General features: G+C 64.6%; 1 protein-coding gene across 1 annotated transcript; it reads right to left on the reverse strand.

Annotated features, from left to right (window-relative positions):
• Positions 1-621: 621 nt before the first annotated feature.
• LOC117649777 (translation initiation factor IF-2-like) lies at positions 622-14,063 on the reverse strand. Its single transcript, XM_034392832.1, has 5 exons — positions 14,021-14,063; positions 6,710-6,924; positions 2,107-2,230; positions 1,830-2,019; positions 622-1,756 (listed from the first exon to the last, which is right to left on the reverse strand). The coding sequence occupies exons 1-5, from the start codon at positions 14,036-14,038 to the stop codon at positions 1,218-1,220; spliced, it is 1,086 nt and encodes a 361-aa protein (XP_034248723.1). The 5' UTR covers positions 14,039-14,063; the 3' UTR covers positions 622-1,217.
• Positions 14,064-14,333: the final 270 nt, after the last annotated feature.

The raw sequence follows: 14,333 nt of genomic DNA on the forward strand, positions 1-14,333 counted from the left end.
CGGGCCGCCCCGGGCAGAAGCGCGCGCAACGCGGCACGGCCGGCACGGCCGCACCACAAGGCCGCCGTCGTGTGGGAAAAAAGAGGAGCCCTGCATGCCGGCACGCCGCACAGCGCGACGAGGCGGAAACGCGATTGTTGTGCTTCCAGCGCACTGTGGGCCTCTCCCGGGCCTCGCATGGGGCGGCCCATACCGCCACCTCGAGCTGGGCATGGGCGGCGTGAACCCTGACGGCGCCTTTTATTGATCCCCAGTCCATTCGGCGTCATAACGAGCCATCATGCCAGGTTTGGTATTGAAAAATGTCGTGTGCGTGTGTGTGTGTGTGTGTGTGTGTGTGTGTGTGTGTGTGTGTGTGTGTGTGTGTGCGCGCGCGCGTTTGCGTTCTCGTGCTGCACTTGCGGGTCACAGGCGTGATTCGTGTCACAGAATGTAGTGGCCGGTCTGGCCGGCCGTCGCACCTTGCGACACGCAGTCAGCCAAGACGCCATAACATTGAAACACGCACACACACTCGAGGCGACTGATCGCAGGGAATGATTCTATTCTCGTTTTGATCCGTGGAAAGGTGGATATAAAGGTGGATATAAAGTGCATAAAAATGAACAGAATAGGTTTTGTAGAAAAAAACAAACAATTTATTTATCATTTATGATAAATAAAGAAAAGATGGCCTTTCATGTACAGTACGTGGTAACACTGCATACGAGTAGGGATAAGAATGGATATGAGATTTACATGGATATCAGTATCACATACAAAACATATTCGATAAGTGAAGAACTCCATCATTTTTTCCCGGCAGTAAAATCTTGATTTGATTGAACATTTTTCGCTTTTGTATTTTAAGAGGACAACAGTATTTTTTGTAATGGCTCTTCAACTTAATTAATTTCTACGTAGATAACTTATCACAAAATACACAAAATCTTACAAAATGAGGCATGACAATCTTGACTAAAATTAGAGACAAAGGCAAGATTCATCGAAACACAGCTTGATTTTTCTTGCTTTGACTCTGCGATTATTCCCGTTTTAAAAGCGGGATCGCTGCAATCCTATTTTGTACACTCACACACCCATACGCGTTTTGCACGCATTGGCCGAGAGGTCAAGCTGCCACGCGTCGAAACGAGAGGGTTGCAGGTTCGACTCCTGGCCTCCCCGATGTTTTTGTCAGTCCTTGGCGCTGCGCCGCGCTGCGCCGCGCAGGCCGTCTAGTACACGCCGAACGAGGTGTCGACGAGGGGCGTCCCCGCGCCCTGGGGCAGGGCGTAGTCCCTGGCGAGCTGGTCCAGCAGGCCGCCGCCCTGGCTGGGGGCGGGCCGGCGGGGCAGCGGGGCGGGCGCGGCGGGGCTGTAGTGCTGGCCGAGGCCGGGCAGCTGCGACTGCGGCACGAACAGGGCCTGCTGGGGCTGCGAGGGCTCGCTCACGGGGGCGGGGTTGACGGGGCGGTACGCGGGGCCGGCGGGCACGGCGCCGGCGATCTGGGCGCGGGCGGGCACGGGGCTGGCGGCGAACCTCGGCGACGGCAGGGCGTGGGCCGCGGCCAGGCCGGGGGCGGTGCCGAAGCTGGTGGTCTGCGTGAACTGGGCGAAGTTGTTGGGGATGGCGGACGGCCTGCCGGCGGGCGCGCTGAAGGAGTTCTCCAAGTACTGGGGCGTCTGCGCGCGCGGGCGGGGCGCGGGCTGGGGGCGCAGGGCGCGCGCGGGGGCGGGGCGCGGGGCGGCGGTGGCGGGCTCTTCGTAGTACTGGCCTGCGAACACAGAGAGTGGCCACGTGAGCAGAGTCCGGTTGCACACCCAGTCCGCGGTCCCTGCCGTACTTACTGTCGTCGTAGATGTCCTCCTGCGACTCGATGGAGGGCGCGGCGGCGTTGAGGGAGGCGGCGCTCAGTCCGCCGGCCCTGCCCGCCTTGGGGACACGGGTCTCGTCCACCAGGGTGGGCGGCGCCACGGTGATGCCCTCGCCGGCGGGCTGGAAGCCGTACTTGTTGGCGCCGTACTCCACGACGCGCACCTGCCGCCACATTCAGATTCACATTAACATTCACATTCACATCTTCGTATCGCATTTTTCGGGGGAAACGGTCTGGTCCGCGCATACCTTGCCGGAGTCGTCGACGTAGCCATATTTGCCCATCACCTCGCCGGTGACAAGCTTGGTCTCGATCTTGAAGGAGCCGTCGGCGCCCTCGTAGCCGTACGTGTAGGAGCCGTCATCGTTGTGCCTGCGAGCATCACATTCACATTCAGGTCCGCATTCACATTGGAGCCGGCATCCGGCCGACACGCGTAAGCGGAGGAAAGAAAGCTCTCCCAGGGTCCGGACAAAGATTGGGACCATCGCTCACGCTTCACGCACCGCACCACGCCGGCCGCGTCCGTAATCCGACTCCGAACAGCGATGATTCCGCTCTGTTTCTCTCGCGCCCCCGTGGAAGGCCCCACGCGAGAGCGAGAGAGACAGAACCGCGAAGCGCTGCTCACTGGAGAGACAACCATCGTCCGAACGCGTCCATTGGCTGCGTCGCATCCTGCAGCCGATGTGCAATTGTTGCCCTGGCCGCCCTGGCCGTCCTGGCCGCGCTGGCCGTCCGGTGCCCGTCTCTCCTTATTGGACGTCATCGCGTCATGCGACACCCGCGACCCGCTCGGCCGGCCGGCCTGTGTGCGTGCTTCCAGAGCAAGCACCCCTCCCCTCCACTCCCCGGCGTGCAGTGTGCGATCGCTGGCCGCGTGGCCGCGTCACACCGTTACCCAATGTTTTGCTGTGGGCGATGCCGGCGATGCCGATGCCAGGCCGGACTGCTGGACTGCCGCCTCGAGGGTCGTTTCGTCGCTCTGTCTCTCTCGCACCCCTACGGGACGCCCCACGAGTGCGAGAGAGACAGAGCGACGGGACGCTTGCCGGACTGCTCCCATTCCCCAACGTCCCGAACGTCGCGCGGTTGGAGGCACTTCACGGAGCGCGCCGCGCCGCCGCGTCGTCGGCAACCCGTCGGACATTAACGCCCCGCGCCCGCGGCGTGTCGCCGCCCGGATTCGCCGCTCTGTCTCTCTCGCGCTCGTGGGGCGTCCCGGGAGAGTGCGAGCACTGTTCGCGAACTGCATTCCCCCGAGACTGGCGCGTCCATTTCGAATTACATAATTGGCGGCGATGTGGCTCGGCCGGCCACTGCAGCGACTGCAGCGCCCCGATCCAAATACGGCGGCCCGGACAACTAAGTAAGCAACTGTCACATGGCGCGGGCCGGCCGCCCGGCCGGGCCGATGGGGCGATGCGTAACGCGGCAAAGAAGCCGAGGGGCCGAGACGACGGGCAGGGACGGCACCGCGACGCACCGATGTTTCGCCTTTTTCCTTTTCGCAGCGCGGTGGCTTGCAGTGCAGGCCCGCTTGTCCCGGCGGGCCAGCGGGGACAAATAAAGGCAGCTCCAGGCTCGGCTCCTGGGAATCTCGTAACGCGCCATTTTAGAAAAAAATATCTCTGCCGGGGAGGGGCTTTCTCCTTCAGGGTTTGTTGGAGGATGGACTCTGGGCTCGACCCACAGCAACTTGCTCCATAGAACATCCGTGGTCAATCTTTTTAAATTTGACAGTAAACAAACTGTACCAAAAATACTTTAAGATTCCCAATTGGTAGAACACATTCAAGAGCAAACAACAAGTCCATTTCTCCGAAGTGACGCTGTGCCCGGCGAACAGCATTCTTCTCGTTTTAGTTATAGGCCTAGGACAGCCGCGCCCGGGGCGGGAAGGCAAGCAAAGCCCAGTGAAGACCAGCATCGTGCTCCAATTTCACCTGCCGCTTGTCTCCGTAACCACGCAAAGCAAAGAAAAGCACGGCGTCGGGAAGTGAAATGCCGTTCCTGCCTGCCGCGACCTCCACGACGACGCCGTCCTGGTGCCGGGCAAATTGGCGTCGTCGTCGTCGTCGTCGCGGTGGTGGGCCGCTAAAATGCGAGTGGTGGCGGCGGCACAAGGCGAGATGATGCGCCCCGCCGCACCCCGCCTCACCGCACCCCGCCGCACCCCGCCTCACCGCACCCCGCCGCACCCCGCCGCACCCCGCCGCACCCCGCCGCACCCCGCCGCACCCCGCCGCACCCCGCCGCACCCCGCCTCACCGCACCCCGCCGCACCCCGCCGCACCCCGCCGCACCCCGCCCCGCCCCGAGCCCACGCGCCGCCACGACACGTCATTCGTTATTCGCATTGGGATCCGCACGCGACTTCGCGAGCCTCGCGGTGTCCGAGATCGCCGCCATTGACACGCCGCGCTAGCGTAACCGGATGTGTGCAGCCTTTCGCGCCGGGCGGGGCGGGGCGGGGCGGGGCGGGGCGGCGTGCGCCGGGCCGCGGCGTGGCGGGCGTGAGGTGGCGAGTGCCCCCAAGGACGTCTAGGACGGCCCCGCCTGGCATTACTCTCTATTGTCTGGCAGGAGGTGCGTGGCGTGGCAGGGCGTGGCGGGGCGTGGCGGGGCGTGGCGGGGCGTGGCACGGCGTGCCGTGGGTCCCCCGGGCCATCGCGTATCCGCCATCGGAGTCGCCGCCGCCGGACCACGGCGGGAGGCCCACCGCGCGGCCAGGCTTGGCGGCGTGCTCCGCGCGCTCCGCGTGCCCGCTGCCTCGCCGGCCGATCTGTCATCATTATTCCCGGCTGACTCTGATTTACATTCAGTCGCCCAGGGAGTGTTGTCAACCCATCACTCTCCCTCCCTCTCGACGGCGTGCCCGGCAGTGTGCCCGGCAGGGCCGCGGAGCGACACGTTTCGCAAAAAACGAGTAGAGCAGCGCGTTGTTCTTTTCCTACTTATGCATCGGGTGCGACTTTATTGGGTAAAGATGACCCCCGCTCGCCGACACCGCCGCGCCGCGGAGTGACTTGCGCAAGGACGCCGTCCGGCCGATTTGTCGACGACGCGGCGCGACGCGAACATACCCCTCGCCATGCCCCGCACTGTCCGCGACGGCCCGCGACGCGGAGCGCAGTGGAGTATCGCCGCCGGTTTCTTTTACGGCGTGGACTTAAACAAACGGCTGCTCGTCTTTGCGGCGCTGCAGACTGATTCCGAGAGTCGTTTTCGTCGCTCTGTCCCTCTTGCACTCATTCGGCGTGCCGTTTAGGTGCGAGAGAGACAGGGCGACCAAAACGACGCTCGGAATGAGTCCGCTGCCGCGCTGCTTCACACGGCCGTAAAGGCGATGCGCCCCGCGGACTGCGGAGCGGAGCGCGGTCCTGGAGAAGGTCCTTTACGAGCCAATCCACTCGGAATCGGCGTCCAACACGGCAGTGACACGGCAGTGTCACGCCGGCCCGGGGCAGCAGGCCGCAGGGCCGCAGGGCCGCAATGGAGCGCGGCCGTCATCGTGCCACCACTCTGTCTCCCTCGCACCCCTACGGGGCGCCTCCATGAGCGAGAGAGACAGAGTGAAGTGCCGCCCGAACGCGGCGCGCCAAGGCGGGCAGCCCTGACCCGGCGACCCCCACCTTTCAGGCCATGTCCACCTCGTCCACCGCCAGCGAGCAGGGCGGGCGCACGGGGAGCTCAGGGTGGAGTGCTGCCGACGTGCGTCGGGGAGCCCCTCGTCGCCGTGCAGGCCCTCGCCTCGCCCAGCGCGTTGCCACACCGCGTGCCACAGCGCGCGCCAGACCGCCAGGCCGCCAGACCGCCAGACCGCCCCGGGGGCTCGAGCGACACCCCAGCCGGCCGGCTGGCTACTCATTGGCCGCCGTGGTGGAAGAAAAAATAAATAAATTAGACGGCATGTCGAAACAACGAAGCGGGCAAGCGACGCCGACGAGCGACCGTTTGGCAATTGGGTGCCCCCGCGCGCCGCCCCGCGCATGCGCAAACAGATCATCCAATCCGTCGGAAACGAGGGCCAGTGTATCTGTCTGACATAAACGCGGCCCGGCGGCCGAGGCCCGGCCGTTTGGCGGGGGGCGACGCAACAGGAGACACCGCCAAACGAAACGGGTCCGCGGCGCGCCGAGTGGACGGGGACGGCGACGACGGCGACGACGGCCCTCTCGGACTTGTAAAACACGGAGTAAAGTTGTCAATGCCTCTCTCGGGCTCTCCGCGCCGCCTGGCCGGCCGCCCGGCAAATCCCCAGCCCGTTATTGTCTTCCGTGTTATGAAACCGCGCAAGTACTCGGTATCCTTTAAACGGGCTGCAGACTCGCCGGACTCGCCGGACTCGGCCAGGCCAGCAGTCTAGGTCGGCGGCCCTCGCGCTGCGCCGCGTGGCGTATCCTAGAGCTGGACTAGCGTAGCCTAGCGTAGCGTAGCCTGGCGTAGCCTAGTCGGGCCTACCCTGGCCTACCCTGGCCTAGCCCGGCCTAGCCTGGCCTGGAGTGCGGGCGCGGCCGAGGGCGCGGCGCGGTGTAATCGAATGCTCCACTTTCCCGATGTAGTGCTGCTCGAGGTGGCGTGGTGGGGCGGGGCAGGCGAGGTGAGGCGGGGCGGCGGGCGGCTGCCCCACTGACGGCGACAGTCCGGACGCATTCCAGCAAAACGCCCCCCTCCCCCTCCCCCTGCCTCAGAGCCATGTGTGTAATGCAGGACCGTGCAGGTGCGTGCCGTCCGCTCGGACCCTCGGACACACTGGTAGCACCAATTTTTCACTCCCTAAAAAGACAGGTGCGCCCCAGGGGCAGCGCAGCACCTGAGCAGCACTCCATTTCCTCGACGGGGGCCTACCTGTTGATCTGCTTGAGGATGGGAATGGGCGTGGGCTTGGGCTGGGTGGCGCTCAGCCTGGCCTGGTTGGGCGCGTACGACCGGGGCTGGGGCTGCGGTCTGACGGGCGCCTGCGCTCCGGCGTCCTCGTAGTCGTACTCGTCGACGGTGTTGGGGTTGGGCCCGGCGAACCGCTGGGCGGAGGCCAAGGCCACGAGGGTGGCGAGCACCACGGTCTGCACGAGGAAACGGAGAAAATAGTGAGTCAGTGGAAAGGTGAGTTTTCACTTAAAGTGTTTTCAGCTGAAAATGAATAGCCGCGCAGCAAACAGGCGGGTCTTTCACTTAGCCTCAGTGCGTAATTACAGTCATCGCGGCACGCGGCACGCGGCAAAACGGTTGCGTGACTCGCCGCATAACCGTGTCACTCTGTTTCCAAAAGCACGAGCGTGACGTCACGCTGTGGGGCCTGGCCGCCCGGCCGGGCCGTACTGAATATTGCGGGAATCACGTAACACGCACACATGCCTACACACTCACACGCACGCACGCACCTACACGCTAAACAATTGGCGCGCCGCTGCCCCGCCATGGAGGTAGGCCACCCATCGTGCGCGCCAGCCACGCCGTCGCCGTCCCCCCCACCGCGGCGCGCACGCGCGTTGGGCGGCCTACCTCCACGGCGGAGCCGGCCGGGCGGTGGCGCGGCCCGGCCAGCCTGCCGCAGCCGGCGCCTCCGTCTCCGCTCCACCGCTAGCCCACCGCGGCAGCCCGGCCCCGCCCATGCGTCTTGAACTGGCGACCCGGGATCCCGGAACAGTCCAGGAACAGTCCAGGAACAGTCCAGGAACAGTCCGGGCGCAAGGTCGCGAAGCGTTCCGCCTGGGCGTGGCCGTGCCTGCCGGTTAACACGCCGCGGATTCCTTCCCAGAAGCCAGTCCTCTGCTCGTCTTGTTTGCGTTCGGCGGCAGGCAAGGCGAGTCGAGGCGAGGCGAGGCAAGGCGGCGCGGCCTCCCTTCGGAGCTTCGCAACAACGAGCCCGGCGCCTCCAATAAGAAGAATGCTCCAGCCCGGCCGGATCGGCGCGGACCTGGCTGATAAATTGAACTGATACCGAACGACACGGCGGACACGGCGCGGGGGAGGCACGGCGCGGCCGCAGCCCAAGGATGTTCGCCAGCGTCCTGGGTTCAAAACCCCTCAAAGCGAAATGCTTTTTCAGCGTGGCCGTCTGTAGCGGTAATGGTTGCTGATCGGAAGAATACGAGACCAAATCCACACCAGTTTTTTGCCCCCTGGTTGTTGCTAAGCGGCGGTTGTCAGGTTGTCACATCGCCGACCTCAGCCCCTCCCCTCCCCTTCCCTTCCCTCCCCTCCCATCCCCTCCACCGGAACGTCGTCCATCATCGTAGAACGGAACGGAGTCCAGTGTGCGCGCATAATGTCAAGGGCTGTGGGGCGCTGCCTCGCGCTACCGCGGCCTAAGTCGGAATTGAGGGAAAGTGTTGATGGAATCCTTTGCGCACCGTACTGTACTCCGTGCATCCTGCCCCGCAGACTTGGCACAGGAGTGGCGGGCAGCGGCGGCACGGCGGCATGGCCCGAGTGCAGGCCGCGCAGGGCGACCGCAAACACGCGTGTCCTGCCCCACCGCACCCCGCCCCGCCCCGCCCCGCCCCGCCCCGCCCCGCCCCGCCCCGCCCCGCCCCGCCCTGCCCTGCCCTGCCCTGCACGGTGGACACGGTGGCCATGCGCGGAGCCACGGAGACTGCGCAATGGAGGAAGTATTGTTCTGCCGGCCCAACATGGGAAAATCTCATGGCGCGAGAAATATTGCTCGGCCCGCCTCTGCCGGGCGGGGCGGGTCGAGGCGGGCCGGGGTGGGGCGGGGTGGGGTGGGTCGGGCCGGGGCGAGCCCTGCCGGCCAGGACAGTGTGAACTGAGCCGCGGCCGCAGGGCCGCACGACGATGGCGGCGACTTGATAATTTTGGTGTCCCGCCCCTACGACGCGGACGTGGAGGGCCGTGCATGAAAAACACAATGCGGCCGATTATTGCGAGCAGTGCGCACTCCGAGCACTCCGCACCGCGAGCGAGATTTGCCAGTGCAACGACGCGGTGGGCGGCGCCCTGTGAGGCAAGGCGAGGCTGGACAGGGCAGGGCAGGGCAGGGCGAGACACGGCACTGCGTGGGCGTTGTCCAGCCTCATTTGAATGTGGAGCGCGTTTAAAGTTTTCGTCGTTCTGGGTGGTGCAGCATTGGTGCAGCACGTGCTGCCTTCGTGGGTGAAGCCCTCGGTGAAGCCAGCGGAAATGGCCGACCGGCCTTTGAAGCCCCCCGAGTCCCCCACCGAGTCCCCCACCGAGTCGGCGTGCCAAACGTGCCGCATTTCCGAGTGCAGGTTAGGTTAGGCCGGCCAGCGCCGCGGAGGAAGCCCCGCCGGGTGACGTGACTGGCGGCCGTGCACGCCGTGCAGGACATAACCCGCGGGACATAACCTCATTTCGGCGGCCCCGGGGCTCAGGGAGCATCCCGGGGAGCATCCGCCCCCCGAACGGAACGATCGCATTGCGGCGCATTGCGGTGTATCGCCCGAGTCGTTGCCCAATGAGACCACACTGCAATCACTAGCGCGGAGCAAAGCGGGGTGGGTCAGTTGACCCACCTCTCAGTTGAACCTTCAAAAGTAACAAAAGGAAATATAGAACAGAAATGTTGGAAGTATTAAATATAAATGTTGATGAGCGGACAAAGGGGATGGAGTAGAAGTACTTGCCGCTCGCATTATCAAAGAAAAAACATGGGGAGGTTAACTTAAAGGTAGGTCAACTGATAATACACCCGAGCAAAGCCGCTTGGAAAGAAAAGCTGAAGACGGTGCACGCCTGCCCGGAGGGCGAGGCAGATATTGACCTCTCTACTAGGCCTCGGGGGAATGCCAGGGCAGTGCCAGGGCAGTGCCAGGCCAGTGCCAGGGCAGTTCCAGGGCAGGCCGGCAGACAGACAGGGTTATTAAGTTGCAGGAGGTCCTTGATTCGCTCCTGGACAGGGCACTTTGCTCTCGTTCCTCCTTTTCTTTCTGCAGACAGTGCAGGCAGTGCAGTGCCCTTGCCGCGCTGATCGCACCCATGATGGCGGCTACTGCGCGCCGCGCGGCGCCGCGTGTGCCAAGATCGTGTTTTGTTTCCACCCCGCAGCGGGTCAAGCAGTACGTCATCTCGACGGCACCGCGGCGTGGTGCCTTTAACGACGCCGTCGGTCGGCTGGTCGGTCGGCCGCCCTTCACGGCACTGGCTTTCCATAATTTGACGACCGCAATCATGCAGTGCAGTGCAGCGCCGCGGTGGCCGACATTCCACACACAGGTGCGCGAAAGAGCCGACCGAGCCGACGCGGCCTTGGCAGTGACCTTGACGTCGGCCTTGGTGCCGCCGTGCCGGCGCCGCGCGGGTTGAACGGGTTGAACGGGTTGAACGGGCCCGGTCGGACGGGCGACACCCTTGCGGCTCCCAGCCCGGCGTGTCCTGTTCCGGTCCGACCGGGTCGCCGACGACTCGTCGGCGGGGAGGCCGTCAACCGCCCCCTTGGGGACGCCGATGCAAACGGCGGCACTTCCGGCGGTCCAGCAGGCAGGCAGGTGCACTGCAAGACCGCCAGGCCCTAGGCCAGGCCCTCCACCGCGAAACCTCCGACAACGGCTATTGCGTCACGGAGCCACGCGCCTGCACTGCAAGTGTGCCCACTGTAACTGAAAGGAAGAGGAAAAAATTCGAGCAAACTCGATGCGCGCTCCGAAACCACAGAGAAAGGAAAACAAAACAACGCGCTGGAAACAATTAGCGTTAAAGTGGTGGCGAGGCGCGCGGCTTCTCGACGCGCGGTGTGGTGCGGCGCTGCATAGGGCGGTGCGGTGCGGTGCGGTGCAGTGCGGTGCGGCGCCGCATAGGGCGGTGCGGTGCGGTGCAGTGCGGTGCGGCGCCGCATAGGGCGGTGCGGTGCGGTGCAGTGCGGTGCGGCCCGCCGCGGGCGGCGCTCATACTATTTTCTTTCCATCGATAGAGTGGATTAGGCAATGCGATGCAGTTTGCGGTATGCGTGGCGCGGCGTGGTGCTGCAGTGTGCAACGTGCATCGGCCAGCGCGCACCCACCCGCCCGGCCGCGAGTTGCTGCAGTGTGCCGGACTCGGCCGGACTGTCCCCTCCAGTGGTCCGATTCCGAGCAGTGCGCTCTGTCTCTCTCGCACCCGCACGCGGCGCCCCGTGAGTGCGAGGGAGACAGAGCGATGAAGCCACGCAGTGCGAAGTCAGTCCGCCAGCACCGAGCTCGCCGGCCCCCTGCGGCCCCGTGTCAAAAGCTCAGCGTATTTAAATCATATCGCGATATTGAAGAGCAAAGTGCAGCCAGTGCTTTCTAAAGTGGAGGGGGCGGTTCGCGGGAGACCGAGACCTGCTCAGGCAGAGGTAACTGTCGACACGTTTCGAGCTCTACGCTTGGCGTCCTCAGATAGGTCTCGAATGGAATACTCGACGGTACCGAAAGGTATTCCACGTGTGAAGATCAAACCGCTGGAACCATTACGAGTAAGATTCGACGCCTCGTTGAGGGCTTGGAGTGGGTTCGCTTGGCGCCTGCGAAGCGGAGGGTAGGCCACCAGGCCGTGCTCGCCTGTCCCGCGGCGGCCTACCTCCCAGGCGGCTCGAGCCCCAGTGAGCGGAAAGACTGCCTCGAGTTGGTGTTGCAAAAAGCCATCACCTGGTCTGGTCACAGCGTAACTTTGGGAAAGCCAACTCATCTCTTTCTTCCGCTTCACCGCCCAGCTCAGCCGTCACCACGCCACTGTGCGGCCCGCACTGCTTGAGGCTGCTGCAGCCTGCACGCGCCGATGCGAGCGCTAACGCCTCTATCGCCGAGCTTCCTACAGCCTGCAGACTGATTCCGAGAGACGTTTACGTCGCTCTGTCTCTCTCGCACTCATGGGGCGTCCCGTACAGGTGCGAGAGGGACAGAGCGACGAGAAGGACTCTCGGAATCAGTCCGCTGCAGCCTGGCGGGGTGCATGCTGGAGATGGAATCGAGGTTCTTCGCGGGGTTCGTCGCGGCGCGCCGTGCCAAATGTATCGTGACGGGGCTGCCCCGCCCGCCCCGCCCCGCCCCGCCCCGCCCCGCCTGGCCGCCGAGTGCAGCGTGCACCACGCCAGCTCGCGTTGCGATGCAGTCCGTGCAGTCCGTCTCAATCGGGCTGGCTGGCCCGTGTCGCCGTGCCGGCGAGGTGCCCTCCGCGCGCACCCCGCCCCCGCGGCCCCGAGCCCCACTTTCCAACAGCTTCTTCAACGCAGGTTCGAGGGCGCGGGGCGCAGGACCCTCGTGTCCTTAAGCAGTGACCTTATGGGCCGCGTCCCGCCGCGTCCCGGCGCGCCACGTGTCGCAAGGGCGACGTCCAGCGTCGTGCTCACGATAGCGGCGGGGACTCACAGCCGTCTTCGTCTCTCTGTCTCTCTCGCACCCATACGGGACGCCCCATGAGTGCGACAGAGACGGAGCGACGAGAGCGCGACTCTCAGGATCAGTCTGCCGCTCCGCTCCGCCAAACATTTTATTTCACAACTTTATGGGCGTTCGCTGCGTTCGCTGCGTTCGCCTGGTGCTGCCTTTTCGGAGGCAACGCACGCACACGCACGCCGCGGAGCAGCAGCGGTGGCGAGTTGGCAGGAGGCACCGAGAGGCACCCAGCACACAGTGGGCCAGAAGACCGGCGGCGCCGGCCGAAACCCTAGACGCGTTTTGAGCTCCACAGGCGCTAAACAAAACTCGAGCCAAACGTGTGACCCCACCCACGGATTCCTCGTTCTGGGAGCAATCCATTGGTGGGGTCACGCTTTCGTTTCGAGTCCCAGCGACCCTGGAGCTCAAAACGCGTCTCGGGGTTCGACCGCCTCCACCGGTCTTCTGGCCCACTGTGCACCACCGCGATGCCTGGCGATGCCCTCCACGGCCTCCGCGGCGTGTCTCCGCCGCGTGTCTCCACGGAGCGGCTGCAGCACAACAGATGGAGTCTTGGCTGGGCGCGCCGGCCGGCCGACGTAGCAATGCAGGACCCGCCACGCCACGCCACGCCACGCGCTGCACAGTGCATACATCAGCGAGTGGCCAAACACCAGGAAGGAGTATGGCCTACCAACCACACCTAATGCCTCCCCCGCGCCCTCCCCGCGCCCAACTCCAATCTCTATCTCTACTTCTCTTTTTGTAATGCCCCGGCCGGCAGAGGCCTGATGGGCCCGGCACATGCATCAACCGGCAAAGGGGCTGTTTTGCATGTTTCAACACGGCGCCGCGGCGGCCAAGGCGGCGCCCGAACCGAAGCATGATCAGAAGAAACCGTCGTCGGTTTTCGCGTCATTTTACAGAAACGGCGTGGAGGGTAAACTGGTTGAGGCAGTGCTGATTGGCTTACTCATTTTCCGCGGCTCGGCCCGCGAGCAGCCAGCCGCAGTCGGCGGTGTGGAGCACGGCAACGCCCAGCGCCACCCCCACCCCTCGCCCGCCCTGCCACCCCTATCGCCCATGAAACGCCTGCAACGCGTCCCACTTGTGTGTGTGTGTGTGTGTGTGTGTGTGTATGTGTGTGTGTGTTTGTGTGTGTTTGTGTGTGTGTGTGTCCGCCCTGCAGCCCTCCAATGAGGCCGACTGCATGCCCACGCCCGCTTCGCCAGCTCTAGCATTACGGGCCCAATGCAGGCCAGCGCGCACGCCACGCGGCGGCAAGGCACGGCACGGCACGGCACGGCCGATGGGGAAGCGGAGCAATCTCAGCGGCCCGCCGATCTGCACCACAACAAGACACACTACACCGCGTGGCGCGGCGCACCGCCCACACTACACTAGCAGCAGCAGCAGCGCCTATGACATGGTTTTCCAAAACGCTCCGCGGCAGAGGCGCTTCGTTGCTGCGACATCGCGTCGTCCGTAGCAAGGCGGGGCGAGGCGGGGCGGGGCGGCACTGATTTGCCTGAGAACCAAACTGTCATTGCGCAAGCGGTGCGCTGGCGCACTGTCGCGCTGTTTGCCGTTCGGTCGTTGGGAAGTGGGTCTTGATTCACTTGTCGGCCGCCGAGGCGCTGGCGTCGCACTGCGCCAGTTGCACGAGTTGCACTGCCTCCACGGCGGTCCGAACGCTTCGAACCGTTTAGCAACGAGCACTGAGGACGGTCCTTCGGTCCTTGGCGAGCCCGCTGGGTTGGCGCGTCCAGGCGGCGAAGCGGCCGGTGTCAACACGTCACGCACACACACACACATGCACACACAGCACTGGACACCGCACTCTACGTACCGCCAAATGGAACTGCATTCTGATAGGCGCCGTGGCTGGTGGTGGACTGGGGTCGCGCTGAGCGTCTCCCGCCGCTTAAGTACCTCGCCGCCGGAGCGAGGGGAGGGGTGCCCCGCGAGGGGCGGCGGGGCGCGGCGCGGGGAGGTGGGGGGCGGCGCGGGGCACGGCGTCAACCCCCTCCAGCCAGCACCCCCCCGACGCCGCGCGATGGCCCCGCCGCCGTGGCTTATCATACCGGGCTCAGCTACACTAAGTGACTAACTTATAGCATCCTTCATACTTCACTACACTGCCTCGCTAAAGTTTCCGTCGT

Source organism: Thrips palmi, unplaced genomic scaffold, assembly GCF_012932325.1.
Source record: "Thrips palmi isolate BJ-2018 unplaced genomic scaffold, TpBJ-2018v1 HiC_scaffold_10, whole genome shotgun sequence".
NCBI classification, from domain to species: Eukaryota; Metazoa; Arthropoda; class Insecta; order Thysanoptera; family Thripidae; genus Thrips; species Thrips palmi.